The sequence below is a fragment of the Haplochromis burtoni genome, unplaced genomic scaffold (genome assembly GCF_018398535.1).
Source record: "Haplochromis burtoni strain Fernald_Lab_line unplaced genomic scaffold, NCSU_Asbu1 Contig_280, whole genome shotgun sequence".
In the NCBI taxonomy this organism is placed as follows: domain Eukaryota; kingdom Metazoa; phylum Chordata; class Actinopteri; order Cichliformes; family Cichlidae; genus Haplochromis; species Haplochromis burtoni.
In genome coordinates, this window is record NW_024582641.1 from 584090 (window position 1) to 610483 (window position 26394).

Here is a 26394-nt window from a genome sequence, read left to right on the forward strand (position 1 = left end):
GTGTGTGTGTGTGTGTGTGTGTGTGTGTGTGTGTGTGTGTGTGTGTGTGTGTGTGTGTGTGTGTTTGCCAATGCTTAAATCCGTTTTAGATGAAGATCAGCACCTGAGAGGCAGACTCACATTAACATGTGGGATAGGGAGAGGGCTAACAAAAGGGGAGATATATGCTTCGTTAGGCTCTCTCTCTCTGTCTCTCTCCCTCTTTCTCTTTCTTGCGCTCTTTCTGTCCTTCTCTCGCCGTCATCTCGGCACGTGCCAGGATCCCCTCTGCTCGAACACTGGCTGAAAAGAGGGGGAGTTTGGTTGTAATTGGCTGGGGGGGCTGACTGTAGCACGTGCCAGAGTATCGTGACTCCCTGCTTGTCCTTTCTCTCTCCTCCACTTTCATGTGCTCTCCCTCTGTTCATCCTTTACAGAAACAGTCACAAAGAGAGTGACCCAGAAAGGACGATAAATCAAAAGATTGTAGAGGAAGAGATTAAAGAGAATGAGAAAGATATGAAGAAGGACGATTGTGTCCATGCTGCCAGAGATGGTATTCCCATATATTTAAGGTTGAAGCCTTAATATGCGCAAAGCTTTCACCACAGAGGCAGTGTTCAGATTACAGCTGGTAGTTACATTACCTCCCCGAGACCAGAGTATGTATATATGTTTTGTCCTCTACTGCACAGCAAAACACGTGTTTGTGGCATGTGTTAAGCCCGTCCTATGCATTATTATGCTTGGTGTCACACACACACACACAGACACACACACACAGGAATTTGATGAGGCTGTTTAGCGATGACAGAGCTGGCTCACACCTCCTGCTGCATCTAGCACTGCTGCTCAAGTTTAAGTCATAACATGGTTAGATATTTAAAACACTAAAGCATCAAGTTAAGACAGTTTTATTTAAACATTCTAGTAGCACAAATCAAAGGTTTTACCTGATATTTTTTTTCTTCAATCCAATTCAATTTGAATTAGATGAAAATGTTAAAAAAACAAAACAAAAAAGCTTGATGGATAAAGTTTTAGGATGTGTAACACACAGAGAATGCATACAGAACATTTATTGCAGATATAAGATGATTATTCAATTCAATTCAGTTTTATTTATATGGCATTAAAAACAATAATTACCTCAAGGCACTAAATATTATAAGATAAACACCCTACAATAATACAGAGAAACCACAGCATGTTGCGCACCAAAATGGAAGCATAGGCTTCTTAGATGGGCTACGTCACACAGTAGGGCCTATTATCAGTAAGACAGTAACATTATATTGCTCAAAAAGGTGTCAACTGCAAAAAAATCAAGCGCTCCACTACAATGACCTCAGTTAGTGGAACAGACACCAGTCAGCTTGTGTTGACACACAGCAACACCCCTAATCTTAAAGTGCTTACAAAAATCGAACAGGTGATATATTACTTTTATAATAATATTAGATTAGATTAGATTAGATTAGATTAGATTAGATTAGATAAAACTTTATTAATCCCTCAGGTGGGTTCCTCCGGGAAATTCAGTATAGAGTTGATATCGAGGTTGAAGCTAACCATAGACACCAAAAATGTTTTTCTTACCAGGTTGTGAAGATGTGTTTTTTTTAGTGCTGGAAAGTTGTGCATTTAAAAGTGGGCAATAAACTCAAGTGGCCATTAGAGGAAATCCCGTTTATAGACTTGGCATAGAACTGAGCAAAAAAGATTGATTAGGCAGATCTGCTATGTGACTCCTTCTCCACTTTGGACACTCTATACACAAAAAAATTTCAATTAAAACAGCAATAAAACAGTAATTTATGTTCTTTTTCCATGTAAATTTCACTGCTTCCAGTCTGATGGAACAGAGCCATGTTGACTTTTGTTGTTCTTACTGCTGCCATGACTCCTCAGGCTTCTGGAAGGCCACCTGTCCCCCGTCATGTGCCAGTCCCCTCCTGGTCTTTGTCAACTCCAAAAGTGGCGACAACCAGGGAGTGAAGTTCCTACGGCGCTTCAAGCAGCTTCTGAACCCAGCTCAAGTCTTTGACCTGGTCAACGGTGGGCCACACCTTGGGTGAGGAAAACACTTGCAAACAAATCTCCTGTAAATATCCATAAATATCAAAGTGCACCAGTTTTGTTATTAGGCTTTAGTTGAAAGCTGATCCTGCAGAATAAGTACATGAGTGGCTTTGTTGTGTTTTTTCCAGTTTGCGCCTGTTTCAGAAGTTTGATAACTTCCGAATCTTGGTGTGCGGAGGTGATGGCAGCGTGGGATGGGTCCTCTCAGAGATCGACAAACTCAATCTACACAAACAAGTAGTGCACAGTAACATAAGCGTTATTTTAACAATGACAATGAAAACACTATTAGGATTTGTTTCTCTTTTACTGAAAATGAATGATAATCACAAACTATCATAAACATATTGGATAGAAAGTCTTTTTAAACAGGTTTTGCACAGCTTTCCAGAACAAGTACACAGACAATAATTTGTCTTTGGCCAGTGTTCCAATTGCGCTTTTTGCCTTTGCTCTGAGCAAGCTCACATAAAGATACAAAGTCATTCCACACTCACAGGCAGGAATGTACAGACAAACAGCTCATTTTGAGTATAGCAGACACTGATGCCAAATAAACCCTGTGCCTGCCTTTCAGTGCCAGCTGGGGGTGTTGCCCTTGGGCACCGGCAATGATCTGGCGCGAGTGCTTGGCTGGGGCCCGTCATGTGACGATGACACCCAGCTGCCTCAGATTCTGGAGAAGCTAGAGAGGGCCAGCACCAAGATGTTGGACCGCTGGAGCATCATGACCTACGAGATTAAGATCCCACCCAAACACAGCTGCCCTACCACGCCTGAGGGAGCTGACGACTGCCAGGTACTCACAGGAGTTGACAGATATTCACACGCATCAGTAGACCCAATAAAAGCCAGCAGGGGATTCCAGACAGACAGACGTGGGGAGGAGGTAGTTGCAGGGAATAGCACCTGACATTTTGAATTCATGTTCACCTTACCTCCAGTTTAAACATGGGCAAATAAGCATTTTAGCACTTATACCTTATTAACTGTAGTGCCTATAAGATTGCGTTTAACAGTTGTTTTCTGAATAGAAATAAACAGTTTCATTGTTTTCTCAACAGTTTCACATTTCAACCTATGAAGACTCAGTAGCTACTCACCTCACAAAGATCCTCAACTCTGAGCAGCACTCTGTGGTCATCTCCTCTGCCAAGTAGGTGTTTATAACACCGCCGTTACCCAGAATAAGAAGTCTAAAATCAACCCAAACCCAAATCAACTACAGGCTAAAAACCATGATGTGCATGTCGTGGTGATATTGCATTGTAATTGCTGCAGCATTATTGCAGCTGCTCCAGCAATCACACTAATAATTCTGACATTTTTAAATATGTGAGCAGTCCACTTGGGGACACATTTGACAAAAGTACATTTAAGCAACTGTTCTTGTATTGATTTTGTCCTAGTCACAAATAACTAATGTACCCCTCCCTTCACATAAGTAATGAACCTTTTGTTTTTGGCTGGAATAAAAATGTATTTATAAAGCACAACTCTACAACAATAGTTTCCTCAAGGTGTTTTTTTTATAGTAAGAAAGAACCGCTATGAGCAGCAGTTGGCAACAGTGGGAAGCAAGAACATCCTTTTAACAGGCTCAGGGAGGGGCAGCCATGTGCCACATTCTAGAATAAAGAACAAAGAGGAGAACAAAAATTTACTTTTGTGAAACATAAATTATTTCCATATAGTGAAAATAGTAAATGAAGTATGTAAAAAGATACAAAAGGAGGTAAATAATTAGCTTTTCTCAGATTACGTTATGTCAGGAAGAACTTGTGTTTTCTCCCCGTTTCTTAGAATTCTGTGTGAGACAGTGAAGGATTTTGTTGCCAAAGTGGGGAAGGCGTATGAGAAAAGCACTGAGAATGCTGAGGAGTGCGACTCTATGTCTCTCAAAGTAAGCCTCAAAAACAATGCAGTAAACATCCATTATCTGCTTGTGCTGAAAGCCAACTCCATATATATTAAATTTCTGCTAATTCACTGTCCTGTGAATGCTGCTGCAGCACTCCATCTGGTCCTTAAGTGTCTCTTCCTCTGTGCCCTCCAGTGTGCCATCCTCAATGAGAAACTGGACTCCCTCCTCCAGACCCTCAACACAGAGTGCCAAGCTCTACCTCCGCTCCCCCTCTCCACTCCACCTATTGTAGAGGAGGAACAGGAGGAGGAGGAAGAGGAGGAGGAGGAGGCCAGTGAAGAAAGCCTGACAGAGCTGAAGGAGAAACTGGAGGAAGAGGAGACGGAGAAAGGAGTGGCAGGAGGTTCGCCGCACCAGCTGTTCAAAAGCAGGGACCAGTTGATGCTCAGGGCCGACAGTCTGAAGAAAGCGGTTCGACAGGTCATAGAACAGGCAGAGAGAGGTACGTGTAGTGAGCTACGGGATAAGGATTCTGCCTCGTGATGATGAATGGAATTATCAAAATGTTTTTGAAACAAAAACATGCGGTTATTAAATGCAACTTATTGTGTTATGGCCAACCCATTTATGCCCTGTTTAGTGGTTGATGAGCAGAATGCCCATACGGAGGACCCAGAGCTTCCATCCCCTCTGGAGAAGGACAGCGAGGACGAGAACAGAGACAGTGAGAAAGATGAGGACACTAAGGAACTGGAAGCAGTGTCATGTAAGTGTTTCTGCTGCTTTTTGGCCTGTTCCCCTTCTATATTTGCGAGGTACTTCCAAACATTCACTTACTTGGCCCGCTACATTTCATAAAAGGCTAGTTCCAGAGAACTTAACCTGCCCACCTTTGCATGTCCACTGTGCAAGTCTTACAGCTTGCATTGTTCTTGTAGCTGACACATATTGTTTTTGGGCTGAATTAAGAAAATAAGTCAGCAGTGGTCGGTGTAAAAACATGTTTCCTCACTCTTTTCTCTACTGAGAGAAGGAAACACAGCTATCTCTATAATTTAGGCAAGTTTAAGAACAACAAAGATGCCTTAAAGGCATAGATTTTTGTACACATGATTTTAATGTTGCCACCTGGTGGGTATTGCAGTCATTGCACCACAGTGGACCAGAGACATAGCTAATGGGAAAAAAAAGCCTGCTGACGCAAATCAAGTTTCCTGTCATAAATAAACTCAGGGATTAGTGCTAAAAGTGCTTGGAGCGACTTTTCCTCCTCTGATATTCCACCTCTTACACCAGGCTGAGCTGCTTAGGTCCTAATCTTCAGACTGTGGCAACTTCTTTAATAATAAATCAGTGTACCTGTTGAAAGTACACAGGCAGGCCGGCTGTTTGAACATGCAGGTTACTGTGAAATGTCCACTGCGCTTCTGTGTGAGTGTGTGTGGATGGGCCACAGGATATGTTATTGTCTTAGGGGCAGAAGTTCTTCCTGTTTATCATTGGGCTGCTTCCTTCCTTCCACACATTTTCCAAGTATTAGAAGACTAGGAGGAATCAGTCAAACCCTCTGCTTTGTGTCCTCTCCTTGTTTCCGTCTTTCGTCCTGTTTCTCCTTCCTGACCAGGAAGCACTCCGAGGAAGTAGAGCAGAAGAGATTGCTGCCCATGGTCTGGTTCAAATATAGCTATCAGTAATTGTCAGCCTTCTAACCAATTGCGCTTGAAGTCATACAATGAAAGCAAAAATAATGTCAAATCCAGGATGCAACACCAGAATAAACCCCGAGCAACCAGTCTTTCAAAGTAAACGTGTGTAATTTTACTGTATGTAAAAGTAATCATGTTGTTAGACAGTGGGACTCACTCACAAGCAATGCGTTTTGATTCATCAGTATATTCCTACCTGAAATTAAATTCGATGTAGAGAAGAAAAAATATTAACTGGAAATTTATTGGCCAAAGCCTCAACTTGTTCAGACAGTCCTTGTACAGATCACAGGTAGCGTGTGCAAGGTAGGAAAAAGATGACCATTGCATACCTTTGATGAATTGATGTTGATTTTGTGTATGTTCTTAATTTATGAGCAAGGTATGAGGAAGGTAATAACATTGTTAGCCACATCTTGGTGAATCAGGCCCATTGTGAGTACTGTCTATTGGACACATAGACCCCAAATGTTATTATTTGTACCTGCACCCAGCCTTACTGTATAAATATTATATTCCTTAAATTGCATTAATATGTTCATATTTTTGTTCATATGTGGATGCATGATGCATGTCTATGGATGTGCATCTCTGTGTTAATAAGTACCCTCTGACACAGCTGAAGCGCATTTTGTTTTGCTTTATACTTTCCATCATATCTGTCCCTAAATTCAAAGTAAGTTTTTCTCTCCTTGGCCCAGCTGTTAAGAGTCCCTGTTCTCCAACGGAGAGGAGAGTGAGCCGTAGCACCCAGTCCTATAGCTCCTTCACCATCACACCCTTCACCACCAGCAAGGAGAATCTCCCTGTACTCAACACACGCATCATCTGCCCAGGTAAACACACGTAAACAGGCACCAAACTCATCACATTGGATCAACAAGGGCACAATCAGTCAGGCATTGCAGTTCAGTATTGTGTGACACAGACGATATGTGTTTGTGTGTATGTGCAGGTTTGCGAGCAGGTCTGGCTGCCTCTATTGCTGGCAGCTCTATCATTAGCAAGATGCTGCTGGCTAACATCGACCCTTTCGGGGCCACATCATTCATCGACCCTGACCTGGACTCTCTGTAAGAGCCATGTCTTTTTCTAATGCCTTCTTCCATCTTTGTCACTGTGATGTTGTTTGTTGGTCACATTCTACACTGTTGCTTTGTCTTTCTCCCACTTCATGTATTTGTGTGCAATCTAACTACCTTTTTTGTGTGTGCGTTTGTGTTGACTGCTTGTTCATCCAGAGAGGGCTATATGGAGAAGTGTGTTATGAACAACTACTTTGGCATTGGCTTGGACGCAAAGATCTCGCTGGAGTTTAACAACAAGCGAGAGGAGCATCCAGAGAAATGCAGGTGAGTCTCATTTCCAATGAACACAGCATATTTGTGTGGGTTTTTTTATAATTTCATTTTATTTGCTTTGTTTATCCATAAACAAGTACATGAACTTTTGAACAGTCCTAAGCTGGCAGCGTTGGAGCAAATCTGCCTCTTTTGATAACTGAAGTTACTTACCAGTCAAGTATTCTCATTTTTTCAGTCTGTATGTGAGTTTTTCTATTTTCAGGACCTCGTCAAACACAATCACCAACTGTCTAGAACTGAGTGTTGCAGTCCTTAGCCAGTTTTGAGTTATCTTTTTTTTTTGCTGCTAACAGGATAACCTTAAACAGGTGTTGGTCCTTGAATAAAGACAAGTAAATATGTCAAGAGCTGCCAAGATGCCATCCCAGAAGGGTTTTATTTTCCCACGTGTCTAAAAACAAATTGTGAAAATGTGATCACTTAATCTCCTGCAAGGCTGTTGTACATTTATCTGTTTGCTTGTAATTTGGGGCATTACAAAATACAGAGTCTGACTTTTCCAGGTACATTCCCTCCATTTCAGTGATTGTGTTGCAGGTGATGTGTTGTCCACGTATTTGTGTGTTTTAAAGTTGAAGTGACACAACAGTCTTTTTCCTGCACACCACCTCTGCACCTTCCCCACACAGGAGTCGTACCAAGAATATGATGTGGTACGGTGTTCTGGGCACTAAGGAGCTGCTGCAAAGAACCTACAAGAACCTGGAGCAGAAGGTCCAGCTGGAGGTGAGACATGGAGAAAATCAGGCATTTAAGGCTTTGGATTAAAAAAGAAACGAGAAAAATTTTAATTGAAAACACTGCATGTTACACACTCGCATTTCACCAGTGCTTAAATCTTTATAATCACTTAAATTACCCATGGCAGAATAAGGAACACGTGCTGACAAAAATTAGAGTTCACCTCTGCTTTTACTCACAAAGATTTTTTTTTTTTAAAGTTAATAAAAAAAGTTTTAATATTAAAAAAATTCTATTGTTTGTTATTATGTAAAAACATTTAGAGAATAACGGCCCTTAATAATATGCCCTTAAAAAATTCCATGATTATGTGTATATTTGAACGAACTCCAGGTTTCTTAGGCAGTGACGATGTTGGTCTGGTAAGAGTAAAAACCACCCTGTTCTGTGAGATTGCTTATTTACACAGCCAGAAAACTGATAACGTGTAATAAAAAAACACCAGTTTTTTTGTGTCAGATTTTCAATGAAATAGTTCTGAAAGCTCAGTAAAGGCAGAAGAAAAAATGTGGTTAAATGTTTATAGAACCAGGAAACAGCCTTAATTTAGACACACAGAGTATATGTGGCTGTAGCTCAGGTGGTAGAGCAGGTCATCTATTGATTGGAAGGTTCGTGGTTCGATCCCTGGCTTCCCCAGTCTGCATGCCAAATATCCTTGGGTAAGATACCAACCCCAAATTGCTCTCCGATGCATCCATCGGAGTATGTGAATGTTACTTAGTAAGCACTTAGAAAAATGTGCTTGGGTGAATGTACAAGTTATGTACAGAGCTTTGAGTGCTCAGAAAGAGTAGAAAAGTGCTAAATAAGAACCAGTCCATTTTTTTTTTTTTTTTACCATGTTCTCTTTTCTTTTGCTTTACTGGTCCAACTTAACTTTGTTATTTGTGTCTTTCCCAGTGTGATGGACAGTACATCCCACTGCCCAGCCTTCAAGGCATAGCAGTGTTGAACATTCCTAGCTATGCAGGCGGAACCAACTTCTGGGGCGGCACCAAGGAGGATGATGTAAGTACATTTACTGTTCTCAAGCTGTTCACTGTAATAAAACTGCTCTCTGTGTGATGTTCCATCCTACTTGGGATGGCCCTGGTAGGAAACTCAGATCATCTTTGAGGGATGAAAACAGGTGTGTTTTCCGCTCTGCTTGGAGCTTTTTTCTTTTTGTCTTCTTTTTCTTTTTGTCTTCTTTTTGTCTTCTCTGATATTACCTAAAGAATGACAGTGTGGACGCCTGTTTGACATGACCCCGATAGCCTGGATGTGCAGGGGGAAGGATGGCTAGAGAGATGTCTCTGCTTGTATGTTTAAGGCTCAGAGCACACTGGCTGAGGGATTAGAGTGTCAGTTTGCACACACTGCAGAGGGCTCAGAGGGTGTGTGGGGGCGCACACACACACACACACACACACACATATACAGCAATGTGCATTGGGTGTTATGTAACTGTTTTTGCTGGAGAGGAGGAAGCAGAAACAGAGACAGTATATACACGACTGCACAAACACAGGCACAGATTATCATCAGAGTTTTGCCTTTGTTTGGAATAAATCATTCATTTTGACACGTGGGAGTAAATATAGTTTTTTATACATATACATATATATGGAGAGAGAGAGAGACAGAGAGAGAAGATAATATACATCTTAGTAATTGTAAAAGCTAATGATAAAATGACCGATCCTGCTAACACACAGATCAGTGCCCTCCCACTGGCTGTGTCCATCTATTGGCTGGTGCCCCACAAGACAACTGAGAGGGTCACCTGATCGCTTTTCAGCAGTTTCTAAGTTTTTTTTTGTTTGTTTGTTTGTTTGTTTGTTTGTTTTAGAAGTACAAATATGTGTAAAAGAAAATTCAGGAATAAATTTGACAATTTTTCATTTTTATTTTTTTATTTTTATTTTTTTTACAACATACACATATGATCTACTCCTCAAAATCTTGGGGTCCCTTGGAAATTAAGTCTATTATTTTATGTTATATATAAGTGATGGATCAAAAATGTTGTCAAAACAATTAGATTTCTACGTTAGATCTACAGAGGCCTGTTTCAGCACCCCTCACTGCTGTGTCGCATTATGTTACCTTATATCCTACTAATGATCATTAGGCTTGGGATCTCTTTGTCTAGTTATGTTAGCACTGCTGACAGCAGTCATGTTCACTTAATCAGTCTGTCTAGTTGAGTTTCTGAAACTTGTCAGAGGTTTCTATTTTAAGGAATAAAGTTATTTTGTTATTTTAAGAAGTTGTGCGTGTATTATTCTCTTCACAAGTCCGCACAATCTCTCACTGTAATAAAAAAAAAGTCTGACGCTGAATTCATGCTCAAGTCTGCAAGCTAGAACATGAATTCATTGTCAGTGAGTTTCAGAAAAGAAGCCTCTTTCTTTGGCCCTTTTCAAACCTACACAGACGCTTAACAGACTAAATGAATTACTTCTTTCATCAGCATAACAGTTGTCAGCAGTGCTAACATGATTGAAAATACTTTTCTAATAATCTTTCAGCCTATAAATTGAATGTGCAGCTAACACGGTGTTCCACAGGAGCATGGGTGTGATAGTGTCTGAAAATGGGCCCCTATGGCAGTATGCTGCCTTTTGCACATGGCTCTGTGGACCTCCTTTACAGGTTGGGTTGCTTCATTTTGTAAACACTGTGAATAGGTTTAGAGGTTTCATAGGGCAATTTTGGAAATCTACTTCATTTTCTCATTTTAAGGAAATGGTAAAATACAACGAAATCTATATTTCAACAATCCAGCTCAATGTTGGGATGGCTGGTGTGTTTGTGGAGCGTCAACTGGGAGCAACTAAATTACTACGATAACTAAAACAAGAAACTGAACACGTACATGCAAAACATGAAGATGAACATGAAAAAAACCTGAGCAATCGAAAGAAAACTCTGACCAGATATGACCTGACATGGAAACAACAGACAACCCAACAAAGAACAGAAGAAGTCAGAGGACTTAAATACACAGAAGGGTGATGAGAGAAGTGGAAACACCTGGGGAAACACAGCTGACACAAATGAACCTGACGCCACAGGGAACACAAGACACATAATAGAATGTAGACAAGACAACACAAGCTTGACAACGTAAGCACACAGACATTTACACATGACAGAGGACAGGAAAAGACTCATAAATCAGGAGACATAGAAGAACCATAAACTAGACTGGAACTCAACTAAACCATCCATCCATCCATTTTCTTCCGCTTATCCGGGGCCAGGTCATGGGGTCAGCAGCCCAAGCAGAGAAGCCCAGACCTCCCTCTCCCCAGCCACCTCTCCAGCTTATCCAGGGGAACACCAAGGCGTTCCCAGGCCAGCCAAGCGATATAAACTCTCCAGCGTGTCCTGGGTCTGCCCCGGGGCCTCCTCCCAGTAGGGCATGCCCGGAAAACCTCGCCCAGGAGGCATCCTTGTCAGATGCCCGAACCACCTCAACTGGCTCCTTTCGATGTGGAGGAGCAGCGGCTCTACTCTGAGCCCCTCCCGGATGTTGTCTGGGGGCCTTTGCCCCCTGATCGGGTCTCCCATGGCAAATTGGTCCTGGGTGAGGGACCAGACAAAGAGCGATTCAGAAAACCCCTATGAAAAGACCATCTAGGGAACAGTTTACCCTGCCCGGGATAGGGTTACCGGGGCCCCGCCCTGGAGCCAGGCCCGGCGAGGGTGCCCAAGGGCGAGCGTCTGGCGGCCGGGTCTTAGTCCATGGGGCCCGGCCAGGCACAGCCCGAAAAAGGGACATGGGCCCATCTTCCTGCAGGCCCACCACCCGCAGGTGGCACCGTATGGGTCGGGTGCAATGTGAGCCGGGCGGAGGTCCTGGTGGATTGATCCCCGGCTACCAAGACTGGCAATTGGGACATGGAATGTTAACTAAACCCTAACTAATAATAATACCAGACCTGAACATTATCTCATTAGTAATCAAAAATACAAAATAACTCAACTACACCCTAAACTAAGAAAAACGCACAAATCTAACATGGGAAATCAACAGTGCTAAATAAACTCGAGATGCTGGGTCACAGACAAACTGACCAGGCCCCTGATACTGGGTCTTTAACTGTCCCTTATTTTAAAACCAGAGGCTGGATGTAGCTCATAAACCTCCTCAGGTTGGCTGAGTCTGTAGTTTGTTTTAAAGGGCTGCTGAAAACTAATTTTTGAATATGTTAGCTTTTCTTTTGTTTATGTTTATGTGGAATATTTACATAAATTTGAAATAGCGGCAACTGTATCCTTTTAGGATCCTTCCAGCTACATTACATTGACATAGATTTCATTATTGCCAAAATGTTTTTATGCAGATATTCTGTGCTCCATCTTTCGATGACAAGATCCTGGAAGTGGTTGCTGTTTTTGGGAGCATGCAAATGGCTGTGTCCAGAGTCATCAAATTGCAACACCACCGCATAGCACAGGTGAGCAGATGCGTTAAAACCGTATGAAGTGCAAATTGTGTCTCTGTGTCTGTACACTGTGTGATTCTAATCCAAGCGTCTTCCTCAATCAGTGTCGAACTGTGAAGATTACAATCCTGGGTGACGAGGGGGTTCCTATTCAGGTGGATGGTGAGGCCTGGATCCAACCGCCTGGAGTCATCAAGATCCAGCACAAGAACAGAGCACAGATGCTCACCAGAGACCGGGTGAGGAAGGGTGCTGCTGTTGCTGAGTGAAAAGCAATTTGTGTAGATATATATATATCAGGGGTCGGCAAGCCACAGTTGGCATGCGAAGGGTTAACTGATGGCACGACCATAGCTGGACTGGCCATCGGGCATACCAGACATTTGCTCGGTGGGCCGATGATTTTTTTTTTTGTAACGGTATAAACAATGAAAGGTGTTGGATTGGCCAGATGCTGGTCGGTGTGTAAAAATAACTCAGTTGTTTGGTGGTGGCTATAGCGGAGCTTCCACAGATTCAGTAAAATTAACAAGTGGTGGAGGCCAGCAGGTGGATGAGGGAGAGGGGAGGCAGGAGGAGGAGAGACCCGAGGTGGCCGCCGGTTCAAGTGTCAGGTGAACTGAACTTCAGGTAAGAAGTTATGACCTGCAGTCTATCTGGGTCAGATATAAACCAAGTTTAGGTGGAGTTTATTTTCGTTGTGGTGACTTTTTACCATCAGTACTGCGTACTAGCTAGCATGACGGAGTTTCTATACAGCTGGGTGGGTGCTATGATGTTACTGATAGTGAACTTTATTTTATTCATAAGGTTAGTTAGTAGAGTTGCCAACTGTCCCGTACAAACGGAATCGTCCTGCATTCAGAGAAAATATTACCCGTTTCGTGTTGAGCTGAGAAGGGACGCAGTTTGTCTAGGATGGAAAAAGACACAAAGGTGGATTTATTCTGTCGTTACGCTGCACAGCTGCCTCTTCTTCTCTCATCCTCCCTCTCCTGTTGCTACTTTAATCATGAAACTGATCAATGATCAGCTGATCGGCTTTTCTCTCGTGTTTGTTTATCGCTCACTTTGCGCCAGAAAGAGGAAACCAGCGGAGGTTGCGCTAAATAGCAGCACGTTTAAGCTCGATCAGCTGTTGTTAGAATTTATTTAATATTTATTTCTAGTATCAGCTGATGTTTGTTGGAGCCACAGCTGTAAAGCTGCTGGTCATGATGTCGGTTTGGATATGTGGTGAGAGGGAAACATGAAGATGAAACCAGGAGATGTCCTCACTGAATCATCAGAGCTGAACAGGTGATGGAGAAACAGGTTTACCTTTTAGGTGACATGAATGAGTTGAAGGGAAGTTATGAACTGTTTCTGAGAGACAAATAACACCAGGACCTTGAAATACTTTCTTATCTCATTTAAAATGTCTGGCTGTTATTAAATAATTATCTGAAGCTTACAACCAAAGTTTTTATCTGACGTAAAATGTATAGAAATCATACATATACCAACAAGACTGTACATCACTGTCACAACAGCGTTTGTTTTCATTCAAAGGCTTTATGGCTTTAATACCTGGTGGGCCGGTCTCTAGTCAAAATGCCCGGGCTGTTTTTTTGTCCCAGTCCAGCCCTGGGCACGACACGCAGTGAATTAATCTGAGAAGGTGCATTAAAAAATAAATGGCCGCGCCAGCGGTGCACATCGAAATCAGCTCGCAGCCTGGTTCTGCTGGAGGATTCTTCCTGTTAGAAGAGGGTTTTTCCTTCCCACTGTCACCAAAGTGCTGCTCATCGGGGGGTTTTCTCTGTATCTATGAAGCGCCTTGAGGCGACTTTTGTTGTGATTTGGCGCTATATAAATAAAATTGAATTGAATTGAATTAATTGGCTAAAAATAACTTAGCCTACTGGTAGAGGGACGTTGTTAGCTTTCCAATTCCGACACTTCAAAAGCTTCAGGAGCTGTCCGCTCAGCACAGCATCAGCACCACGGAGATACACGGATACATCCGTAGACTCGAGACACAATGCATTTTTGGGACTTTCAGGTGTATGGACCAATGTTTTATTTTCTGATCAAACCAGAAATCTTTAATGAGCAGCTAGATTTGTCTCGCATTAACTGGCTGAGTTAATGCCAGTTAATGCAACATCGAAGCAGCTGGAATCCACAGCTGTGCATTTTCACCTGCTGGACATCACTACCTGACAAGTTTAACTGTCTTCAGAACATTGCAGAGGCCTTATTGACAGTATTTGGCTCTACATATCTGTGTGAGCAGATTTTCTCTCACATGAGTCCTCAGGTAGCCTCTGAATGCTGGACACTCGGAGACCTGTGTCTCTGAGTGGGAGACCAGAGATCACATTAACATGTGTGTCTCTGTATTAACAAACATGCCATATTGGCTTAGTTTATCTTTCCTTATCATTCTTGTGAGGAGACCATAAATAGCATTTGTATTTTCTGTTGTACAGTTCATTTGCTGTTATGGATAAAAAGTGTCTTTTTTTGTTTCAAAATAGCTGATAACTATTTGCTGATAGCTGCCAACATCTGCAAACAAATATAATTCTGTAAACTTGTTCTATGTAGTGTGTAACTGTTCATATAGAGCGTTATTAAATTTATTGCTAATGCAATCATATGACACACTGACTTCTGAGGAAATTTTAAATGGCACTCGCCATCAGAAAGGTTGCCTACCCCTGATATATATATATATGTATATACTTATCTGTGTTTTCTTCAAAATTACCCCGCAGGCTTTTGAGAACACACTGAAGTCATGGGAGGACAAGCTCAAGTATGATAAGCCTCCTTTGCGACCTCACCTCTACCCTCAGCAGTCTGTGGATCTAGCCACAGAGGAGGAGGCAGGCCTGGTGCAGATGTGTGCCCGGGCTGCAGAAGAGCTCATTACAAGGTAAACTTGAATTGATGTGAATATCAGGTATCAGTCGCCGTGTGGACAGGCTTCCCAGACTTTGTTACCTTGAGCTAAGCTCACTGACTGCGCTCTGTCTAATCACAGGATATGTGAGGCTGCAAAGACGAACGGGCTCTTAGAGCAGGAACTGGCTCACGCTGTTAATGCTGCATCACACGCCATCAACAAAACACACCCGAAGTTCCCCGAGGTGAGCTGGGTTTAGCCTGATTTTTGAGACATTGACATTGTCTTGAGAAAGTCTTTTACAACTCACTGTTGCATCCTTAAAACTGCCGTTTAAAATAATTAATTCTTGTAAAATAAACATGACTTTTTCTTGCCATTAGAGGTCACTGAAGTCAAAGCTTACATTTAAGATGTACCACTTATTGTTTTAAGGAGACTAATGAGCACTGTTCCAGGTGCAATTTCTTGCTCTTGAGAGATTTGAATCTTTAAAAGCTAGGCACTGTGTTTCAGACAAATCTTTTAAAATGTGGTATTTTCTGCCATATTTCAAGTACTTGAGTACTTGAGTCCAGTTTACAACATTCACAGTTTTAGTTGAACTGCTGCTAAAAGTTCAGCTAAGTTTATTTCTTCATTGGCCATTAATATAATAATAAAAGTGCCCTTTAAGTAATTACTATATGTGGCAATGTGTGAATTACCTCCATTGTTAATTGATGTTTTAAGGGTTGTTTAACTTGTTCTGATTAAGCACTTACTTTACCCCATATTAAACCCCTGAAGAGAGGCTAAGCTACTAAAATAGCATCTAGAACTGTGTGAAATATGTGCACTCTGCTTCTGTTTTTCATGGTGTGTAACATTGAATTCTTTTTACAGAGCCTTACTCGAAACACAGCCATTGAGGTGGCCAGCACTATGAAGGCACTCCACAATGAGACCGAGTCTCTTCTGTTGGGCCGAGTCTCTCTGGTGAGTTATCATGGCTGAAATAGATTGTTTCAATCCTACTTTCTTTTTATATGTTTATGAAACAAAGACTTGAAGGCAGTGTACTTTAAAACTAGATTATTTCTAATGGTGAAAGAATCTTGGTGGAGGGGATCACAGACAGAAGTCTTGTTATGGAAAACAGCCCCTGGCTCACTTGCTCTGTGCCCTTCGTAAATACTTTCCTGATCAGTTTATAGTTTAAGTCACCAGTTTCTGGTCTTGCTGAATACAACATGATGTTGTTTTTGTAAGTCATGGTGTCCACTGCAGCCAAGAAAGTCAAGTGGGCTATGCTTTAAGGCAGACCTGTTTTGTGATGAATTAGTCACTGGTCCTCTTAGGGTGCTGTATAAAATATATACCTAGATCCATCTCTCGCTCATCCGGCATAGGGGGAATGCAAGAATGCTTAGTCTGAGACTTCATAACAGGATTTTGCCATTTGCTGCTACATCCATCTTGTATTTACAGTCTGTGGTTTTATTATAACTTGGGGTCCTGATGTTAAGGTTGCATTATGGTGTGTTAAATTCACCTTGTTCTCTGTCATCCTTACAGCAACTGGACCCACCAGAGGAGGAGCAGCTGTCCAGCGCTCTGCAGAGCGTGGAGCTGGAACTTGGGAAACTGGGAGAAATCCCCTGGCTTTACCACATCCTGCAGCCCAATGATGAGGAGGTAAGCAGCCTCAGTAAATATGCGTTTGCATGCACATGCTCCATTGTGTGTGGTATCTTTGTAAAATAGAAGACATTAGGTACATTGTGTACTCCTGCAACTCAAAGCTAAAAGTGAACACTATGGAGTTATCTGCAATAACAGTGCCTTCAAATATGGTCACATTGTCACTGAAAGTACAAATATGAGCTTCAAATTTAACACACAAATCATTGTGCTGTTCTTGTCCATCCCTAATATTCTGACAGGGAAAAATATTTGGAAAACAAAAACTCAGAACAACAAAAGCTAATTGGAGGCTGTCAGTAAGTGTAAAGTAAGTAACTTTCCCACCAGGACTGAAAGATAATAATAGTTTGTTATCGGTTTAAGCATAGTGTGCATACATATTAATACTTGTGGCTTAGATGACTGACTGATCAGTTACTGACCAGCTAAATCCAAAGTGTTCACACAGCTGTCTTGCAGCTGTCCTGTATGTCTTCAGTGTAGCATGGCTTCAGGTAACAGGAGAGTCGAGTAGCTAAATAAAAGGCTATAGGTTGACTGTGCTTATGTACCAGGATCACTCTCTGGGTTACGGCAAGAGGAACAGTCGCAGCAGCATGTTTCGCATAGTGCCCAAGTTCAAGAAGGAGAAGGCCACCAAGAAGACAAGCCCTCAATCAGGTAGGGCTGTGTCCACTTTTCCTCAGTACTGAGCAAACTGGAAAAACTCAGGATAAGGAATCAGTAAGTCCCTCCCATCTGCCTTGGGAGGGACTTACTTACTAGCTGCCTTATTTGTATTTACACTGTATAATTGTTTCCACCTCTTATTAAAAAGGATGATAACAATAAAATCATAGTAATTTTTGATTTGTTAATCATAACTTGAAGTTAGTTGAATTGAAAGGGTACAGATGTTATTTCACTTGCTATTCACTTGCTAATGGCAAGCAAGATGTTTAGCGGGAAGTGGTACCATACTTTATTCTTCAGTAATGTAAAGCTGACCACTGCTCCATCACACACACAAGAACAGCTTGTTTCTGCCCAGAGTCATCACGGTTACCTTTCATGATGGTTATCTTGCCCCTCACTCCTGTTGTTTTTGAAGCCCATGCATAAATGTTGTACTCCATTGTTGTCCCCTAGTAGAAACACAAAGAATGTGTGTTTGAATGTGTTTGAGGTGTTAACATCCCACACCCTGACCATCAACTTGCACCCCATACTCCCCTCTTTTCATGCTCTTATCCAGCTGTCAGTATGTTTTCAGAAGGTACAAAGTCGGGAGAAGAACAAGTCTGTGCACCAAGGACACATGTGCAGAGATGGAAGAGTTCATATGAACACAAAAAAGAAAAACTGAGTAGAAAAGGCAATATAGGATTTGTAGATGAGGAGACAGTGAGATTACAATGTTGCTGTGTACAAATAAGTATACTGAGAAGCCCTTCCTTCTATCTGGGGCATTTTCCTGGGTAGTTGAGCTGTATTTCCTGCAGATTGCACAGGCTTCCGCCTCCCTTTACCTCCTACTTTTCTCTGTGTGCGCTGATATTGGTCAATGATGTGCATGCTCCCAGCCTGCCGTGAACGCCATTGGTCACTGCCTTGTTCTGACCAACCTTTGGCCTCTGTCCCACTCCTTCCTCATCTACCAGCTGCCGTCATTGTTCTTTCTCCTCCCTTCTTCTCTCTCTTCCCTTCCTCCCCTCCATCTCTCTCTTCAATGATTTACCACAATCTGTGTCCATTGGTGAGGTTGTGTGTGTGTGTTTGAAGACACATTCACAGAGTATATGTGGTTAAAAGAAGTGAGAGTGTGACAGTTTGTGGAATGTGGCAGTGCGTTTGCATACCCGTGAGGCACTCTGAGCCTCTCTCTGCTCTGCTCTGTGTGTGCATTTTTGTGCGTGTGTGTGCGTGTGCGCACATGTGTGTGTGCGTGTACAGTGGAAAGATGGGGCACAGAGGAGGTGGGCATCTGGCTGGAACAGCTGAGTCTGGGGGAGTACAGAGACACCTTCATCCGACACGACATCCGAGGCTCAGAGCTGCTGCACCTGGAGAGGAGGGACCTGAAGGTACTCTCTCACTCACACACACATATACACACGCACACACTGGTACCCACTTGTTGTCACATCTCAGTGAATCTGTGTGAACCCCCTCCTCCAATCCAAAATCAACTCTTTCTCTCTGTACCCTCTTGGTGTGCTGCGTTTCTTTCGCTCTGTTAGATGTCTCCCTGTTTTTGCCACCTCTCGTGCTGCGCTGCATCGCTCTGCTTGGCTTTTACCGTCTGATCGTGGCTTGTTGAAAAAGACTTGCTGTAACCCACTAACACTGTATACCTGCTGAAAAGGGGGGAAGCCTTCAGGTCAAGGAGGGGCTCGGTGTGGATAGACCAAACTGAGTTAGGCTTAGGGCAAAAGTGAGAAAAAAATGAATGCATATAGTGGCAGTCTTGAAAAAACTGTGTTGCAACATGAACGTGGAGCGAACAAAGGGAGCAGAAACATAGCCTTTCTAGGAACTGTTCGAAAGCTTGTGCAGTCTCTACTGTCTTCAGTCGTATGCATATAAACACTTGTCAAACAAAACAGCTTGCAGTTTCAGATTATACTGTCAACGTGTATATCAGAACATGAGGACTAGAGCATTCTACTTTAAAACAATCTGTCAAAAAAAGTCAAAAGCACATTCTTTACTGTGTAATGTAAGTTAGAACATGACTGTGGTTTTTGATGCTATTTTCATAATACACTGTAGTGAAGTGTATAAGGCAACTCGTAATAATAATAATAATGTTGATCTGGGTTGTGTAATATCCACTGAACCTCCAGGTAACGATCTTAAAATAGAAGGACACTGGAAGCCAAGCACAGGTGCACAAGAAGACAAACTTGAAGTTATTATTAACCACATTTAAATCAAGTATGGACTTTTTTTTCCTCAATACTCTCAGTTGCACAGTTAATGCTTCGTGGGTTTTTTTGTGCTCAGATGAAAACTGATGATGAGGGTGTTTTTATCCTAGAGACCACTCCCATAAAAATACAAATGTTTCATCATAGGGTAAAGGTTATCACTCAGAATAATTTTGATTTGACATTTCAGTGACTCTTTTCTCTACACAGAGAGGTGGACATAAACCAATAGCATCAAAATACCCCCCACACCATATTAGGTCAAGGTTTAAGGTTATTTTCCTTTGATTTCTTGACCATCTCTTTACACATGTTAAGCTGAAACACTGGTAAGCAACAACTATGTATCTTTAGATATCCTATAATAATTGGCTGATATTTGCACTGATAATATATCTGTGATAAGCTGGTATTGCCAAGTAAAATCAATCTACCTGTTTGATTTGTTAAAAATATCAGTACAAGAAAATTGAATACCATTGTTTATGCAAACACACACAAGATACCCAGGTTCACATTTGTATGGCAATATACTTGTGTTCGTTCTATATCTGTGCCCCTCATTTCATTGTCTTACAATTTATCACTCAGTCATACTGTGGCTAGCTGTCTATGTTGCTTGGTAGTTTATATTTGAATGGATAAAAGTACAGATTCAGTGACTGATATATATTGTTTATTGATATACATTGATTGTTTTGAGTCATTTAAAGGCCAACCGACTCTGATTCCTTTGTCTTAAATACATATTTGCTAGTTGTTTGAGCCTCCAAGTCTGAGGCCATGGAAGAGGATGGAGTGCCGACTCTGGGTCAGGGAGGAGTCACCGCCCCACAGTTTAAGCATCTCAGGTTCTTGTTCACAAGTGAGGGGAGAGTGGAGCTGGAGACTGATAGATGTATTGGTGCCACGTCTGCAGTAATGCAACGCTGTACCAGTTTGTTGTGGTGAAGAGAGAGCTGAGCGTATAAGCAAAACTGTCAGTTTGCTTGTTGATTGTCTCCCCAGCTTCCCCTATGGCCATGTGCTCTGGGTAGTGACAAGGCTTTTCTGGGAAGAGGCCCTAGGGACAGACCCTAGACAGCTGTCCCCCCTCCCATTCTGCCTCCCGTTTGAGCTGGAGGAGTTGCCTGGAGTTCCAAAAAATGCATCGATGGTTAGAAAACATAACAAATTGCCGATGCTTGTGTGCAATGCACAAAGTTGCATCTAATAAGATCAGAAAAGACAAGGTTACATTTTGGTTTACTAATTTGAAGCCTTGGGGCTTTTTCCAGGTCTTTTAAAATTACTCATAACATATTTGGAGCTAATTTTGTAGCTAATAAGCTAACAATAGTACTAGTGCTAGTAAGCTAGCTTTGGGAGCATACTGAAACTAATGTGATTATGATATTTATTTGGATTTTAGGTTTTCACTAGTTGACTTCAGGCTTTAAATGAACATACTTACCGGGGAATTTGAACAGTCAAACATGAACTGAACATCTGAGGGTTGGATCTTTATGAAAATCTGAAGACACTGGAGGCAACTTCTAATTAATAGCTATCCACCTTTTTTTTATTTGGTTACTCTATATCGTATCATTACAGACAATATTAATGCCATATGATGTATTGAAGCTGTTGTGCTTAGTGATAGATACTGGCAATTGAGAGCTCATTTTCTCAGAGACTTTTCTAAAATCAGTTTTCCTCTCCCTTCAACAAGAGGGATTTAAGTCTGTATTATACAGTCTATGGCTTTTAGCTGCCAAAGCAATAGATCATTTTCACAGAAGGTGCTGACCAAAACCAGAGCAAAAAATATGGCAAGTTAACCATCGAACCATTTTCACAGTCTTAGTTTGGTACATTAGTATCTATTCATTAACACATTGCTCATGATGTCAGTGGAAATTTATATTCAGTTTACATTTTTCTGCAAATGATAACTATATATATCGTAATTTATCTCAAATGTGACATGAATGGCAGCCCACCTAATAGCTTTTAGTAGCTTCTAAAGAAAATTTGATTAAAGATATATTTCTGTGGGCATGATTTGCCTAAATATTCCTAAGATATATTTGTTAGATCACTATGAAATGTTTTAATTATTAATATTTTATAGTTTTGACACTATTAATACTGATTTCTCCCACTATAGATTATGAAGCAGCCTGGTGTGTAGCCTTTAAACGTTTGATTTCTAGTGCTGTTCATACCAGACTGTTTATATCACCCACTCGACATTTATTTATGATGGTGTGAAACAGACCTCTCTCAGCGTGTTTTTAATTCCTGTCTTTGTTGGCCCTCAGGATCTGGGGATATCGAAAGTGGGTCATATGAAGAGAATTCTCCAGGGAACTAAAGACCTGGCCAAGGCCTCCATGATTGACCTCTAACCCAGGAGCAAACACTACCAGAAAGGGGAAACGTGCATTCCTCCTGACTTAGTGGAAGTGTTTGGGAGCACCATAGGCAGTGGCGGAAGAGATATGTATTGAAGGAGAGATGGATATTTGATCCCTCTGCTGAGAAAGTCTGTGTGATGTCGTGATCAAGATACATGTGCGTGTGTTTGTTTGTTCTTTGGTGCCAAAATGACAATCGAGAACGCTGATGGAAGTCACACACACAAAAAAGCCATTTCTTATTTAATAACCATTCATAGCACATAATCAGGTATGCAACTAACCTTACTGTTGACAGCTTGTTGTCTGAGTTGTGATAACAAACTAGTAGCAAAACTAAGACTTCCATAGGTGTGGGGTTCTGCTTCAGTTGAGTCTGTGTAAAAAAATGTATTTGCTGGCTCTCTGCCTCACATTACAGAGCTGCACATGCAGAACAGAATAATCTGGACCATGCAGGTGGTTGTCTGGAAGCTTTGTTTGAAAACAGTGGGATACTGTTGCATGCTATGCTTGCTCAACCTTAGATGTGTTTAATTGCATGATTAGTGTCTTGATTTTTTTTGTGTGTATGCGTGTGTGTGTGGGTGTGTGTGTCTGTGTGTGTGTGTGCAAAATGACACTTGAACAAGTTTTACATAACTTAAGTATTATAATGCCATTTGTTACTACTGAAAACATCATTTTTGGTCTAAATCCAACTTTTTATTCTAGCTTTAAATTATTTTGTTTGCATGATAATGACATGTTTAAAAGGTTTCTGTCAAGTGCCATATTTTGAGTCATTTCGTGTAAGACGTGCTTTAATGGTAGACATCGTAAGAAATTTTTAAACAAGTTATCGATGAGTTATGATTATATGAAATTAATAAGTTGACACGTTCTCTGTGGATGTGAAAAATCAGTACCAAAGTGAATGTCGAAGAAATCATCAGACAGTTTTGTCTTTATTTAATAAGCCAGTAGGTTTTAAGTCTTAATTTCATTTAAGGTGGGAAAAAGCTGTATTAGTCAGGAAGAGAGTAAAACTGTTGGTCAGACGCCAACCACCTATACTATAGGGTTGTAGAGATTTTTTAATGGAATTCTTAAACAGGCACTTTCTACTTCTTGCTTCATGCAAGTGCAAATCCTCATATCATTGCATAGAGTTAACAGTTCACCTCAACTTTTTACCTTTTGGCAACTTAATACAGTATTTAACACTATTGAGGAGTTAGATATGAGTTTTGAATAGAGCAGTTGATCTGCAGTCTGCTTAACATTGTTCAAGTGCAGCTTTTTCAGTTTTTTTCTCCTTCAAATTCCAAGTGAGACTTTGCTAGAATGCTACTTCTAATTGTTAGTTTCATTTAAGACTGGTGGCATTACAGGGTATATTTCTATATGTGATGCTAAGTTTGTATATAATTATGCACTGTATATACAGTAAACCAGTGTATGCAAACAATGTTTGTAAGTGTAATCTGATGCATTTGTAGACATGGCATGCATTGTCGACAGCCCACACATTTGATTGTGTACATTACACCATACCAGTTGTTGTTGATTTTGTTCTAATCTCTTGTACATGATGATGCTGTTGTATTCTAATGATGGTGCAATATTTTAATCTCTTGTTTTGATACTGTCTCTGAAACTTTCCAAACATGATGTTCCTCGGTGGGTAAAAAAAAAAACACCACAGAAAAACCTTGTAAACGTTCTTTTGTACTCTTCCTCGAGGTTTGAGGATTTTCAAAGTTAGACCCAGAGACAGACAGACAGCTTTTTACTCCAGATTTCTTCCAGGGGTTCAGTAGTTTATAGTTTTGCTCCTTTGTGCTTCCAAGATGATACACTAAAGTAGGACTGTGCCAGCGAATGGGAGGGATTAGGCAGGCATGACTGTTGTGTTCACTTCATGTATCCTGTTGTAACGTGTGCATTCAAGTGTGTGTACTACAACAGTGGCATATTGTACCTTAGTACAGTTGTATACTTTTCATTGCCAGCTAATTTTACAGTATAATTGAAAATTTTGCCACACCCATAGACTAATATGCCACCCTAGCAGAATGTGAACGAAACTTTGGAATTGTGTGTTCCCTCCACCAGGGGGCAATCTATCACATCTCACACCTCTACAGGCCTGGATTACACCATTAAACTGCATTATCTTCCAGCTCCTTATGCTGACAATCAGGTGCTCATTGGCATAAATAAAGTTACAGTCCAATTTGAGTTTTTATCATTCAGTGTTCATAAAACTACAAATTTGTCAGACCTTCCCATCTTTTTAGTCTCATATGCCTTTTATCCATTAAATAGATGAGACTAATGACAGTTAGCCTTTTGTAAACCAGAACCCTTTGTTATAGAAGCCTTTCTGTTAGTATGTGCTTTATACAGCGCTAGGGTGCTCTACGCTGCTTCTTTGCTGCAGCGCTCTTGAAGTTTGGCTTCACATCCATGTACTCTCATCACGCCAGTCACCAAACGCAAGTTGTGAATGATGCTGTTGCAGTTCATGAGCTGTGTCTGTCTGCATTAATGGCGTCTGCATGTCCAGGGTGTCTGCCAGGTTCTGTTAATCTGAAGCATTTTGGCCCCAGGCTCCAGCTTGACCTTGCCATATACAGTGGAAGTTGCCACCTTTCTCCCTTGCTGTGTTTTCCAGTGGTCTGTAAATAATGCTGCAAACTGCCTGGTTTTCAAAAACCAATGAAACCCATGCAAGGATCTCTAAAAGATGGATTTAACACTTGGTGTGGTTATCGAAGCGTTGGGAGAAAAGTGAGTTTCATTTGTTTACATTATGTTTACAATGGCACAGTTTTACTTTTTAAGGAGATATATGTAGGTATAGACAATATTTGCATATTTATTGCCTAAGGTTAAATGATATGATGTGTATTGTGTTTTCACATTTGGAATATAATGTTACAGTTGTCACCTGTATTACTATCTGGATGATTTTGGTAAAGTAGTTGATCATTTTTATGACTACTAAGTGACTGTTTTCTGTGCCTTTTTATGGTTAGAATGCATGGTTAACTATTTATTACAATTTGGAGTCACTGAGATGTGTATTTTTGTATTCTGAATAAATAAATGGTTCAGCTTTTGTTGTACATTTTTAAGGTGCCTTGAAACAGGCTACCTATTCATATATCTCTTCTTCAATAAAATCGGATACATATGCAATCTGACAGGCTCTTCTTTTTTCATTAACACTTTAAACAAAAGGATTGTGTCTTATAATTTCAAAATATGTCGAGAAAATGGAACACGTTAGTGCCATTCTATCTCCTTTAATGCAACACAGCCCTTTTTAAATGGGGTGGCACGAAGGTGGTGACCAGAAAATGTATATCAGCCATTAATTTTTCTTAGAAAGAACAACAAAACATACTCAAATTTCCTAAATAAACTGGCTGGTTTGTTTACTCTTTTATGCTCTCTCTGCTTTGATCAGCTTGTTTGTTGTTTTTGTGGCATTCCAAACAGGTGTTTTGCCAATGGGAACGTTTCAAAGTGCCCTCTGGTGGGCAAACTATGCATTGTTAACACTCATAACTTTTTAATTTTTCAAATGTATTTTTCGACTGTTGTACATGGCACCAGATACACTGGTACATGTCTGCTGATAATACTATTCAGCTTAAATCAGTCAAGTTCTCAACAATAGAAGAAAAAAGTGACTGAAGTTTTGAGTCCAGTCTGAAACCTGAACATTTATCTCAAATGGATTACTTGCACATACACTACACTCATTATTTGAAACGTTGGTTGCGTTTAACAGGAGCATCCAACACTGGAACAGTATACAGGTGTGCCACAGAAAATTTAAAAGGGGTAAATTTGAATATATCCAGGCACATACAAACAACAATGCCTACAAAGACATTTTCTATTTTCATTTTGATAATTGTGACCTGCAGTACAGAAAATAAAGCAAATAAAATCATATCAATCATATCAGAGTTTGAATAAATTACTGTTCAAATAGTATGACTACAATACATCTCTTATTGTAGGTCAGTACACACAACCACAGTCATGGGGAAGACCAGTTGTGGTTATCCAGATGATCATCAACAGGGCTGCAGAACATCACTGCTAAAAAAGTTGCCTGTTTGCAGAGAGCTGTATTAATCAATTTTCCTCGTTGGAGGTGAAAAGTGTGGTAGTAAAAGGCGCACAAGCAACTGGGATGACCAGGAGTAAAACCTTCGGTTGTTACATTCCTAATATCAATTTTTTTTTTTTTTTTGCTACATTTCACTGTGTGTTATACTTGTATAACTATGCATGTGACAAATAATAAAGAACTTTGAACCTTGAACCTTG

The 26394-nt window shown here is 40.9% G+C and overlaps 1 protein-coding gene across 11 annotated transcripts in view; it reads left to right on the forward strand.

The window, feature by feature from the left end:
• The window catches only part of dgkh (diacylglycerol kinase, eta), a 76365-nt gene extending 51112 nt beyond the window's left edge, over positions 1 to 25253 (forward strand). For 7 of the 11 annotated variants that reach the window (XM_014339298.2, XM_014339299.2, XM_005940040.3 and 4 more), the window contains 21 exons: positions 1891 to 2053; positions 2190 to 2298; positions 2639 to 2860; positions 3126 to 3217; positions 3865 to 3964; positions 4118 to 4427; positions 4566 to 4691; positions 6333 to 6467; positions 6587 to 6704; positions 6873 to 6983; positions 7625 to 7721; positions 8640 to 8747; positions 12074 to 12187; positions 12280 to 12414; positions 14938 to 15098; positions 15207 to 15312; positions 15954 to 16046; positions 16626 to 16745; positions 17309 to 17414; positions 18687 to 18817; positions 21967 to 25253. In XM_014339298.2, coding sequence (XP_014194784.1) covers positions 1891 to 2053; positions 2190 to 2298; positions 2639 to 2860; positions 3126 to 3217; positions 3865 to 3964; positions 4118 to 4427; positions 4566 to 4691; positions 6333 to 6467; positions 6587 to 6704; positions 6873 to 6983; positions 7625 to 7721; positions 8640 to 8747; positions 12074 to 12187; positions 12280 to 12414; positions 14938 to 15098; positions 15207 to 15312; positions 15954 to 16046; positions 16626 to 16745; positions 17309 to 17414; positions 18687 to 18817; positions 21967 to 22053 — 2744 coding nt within the window. In that variant the 3' untranslated portion in view covers positions 22054 to 25253. Of the gene's footprint in view, positions 1 to 1890; positions 2054 to 2189; positions 2299 to 2638; positions 2861 to 3125; positions 3218 to 3864; positions 3965 to 4117; positions 4428 to 4565; positions 4692 to 6332; positions 6468 to 6586; positions 6705 to 6872; positions 6984 to 7624; positions 7722 to 8639; positions 8748 to 12073; positions 12188 to 12279; positions 12415 to 14937; positions 15099 to 15206; positions 15313 to 15953; positions 16047 to 16625; positions 16746 to 17286; positions 17415 to 18686; positions 18818 to 21966 lie in introns of all 11 variants that reach the window. The other 4 variants (XM_014339300.2, XM_014339301.2, XM_042227772.1 and 1 more) reach the window with 3 other exon arrangements.
• Positions 25254 to 26394: the final 1141 nt, after the last annotated feature.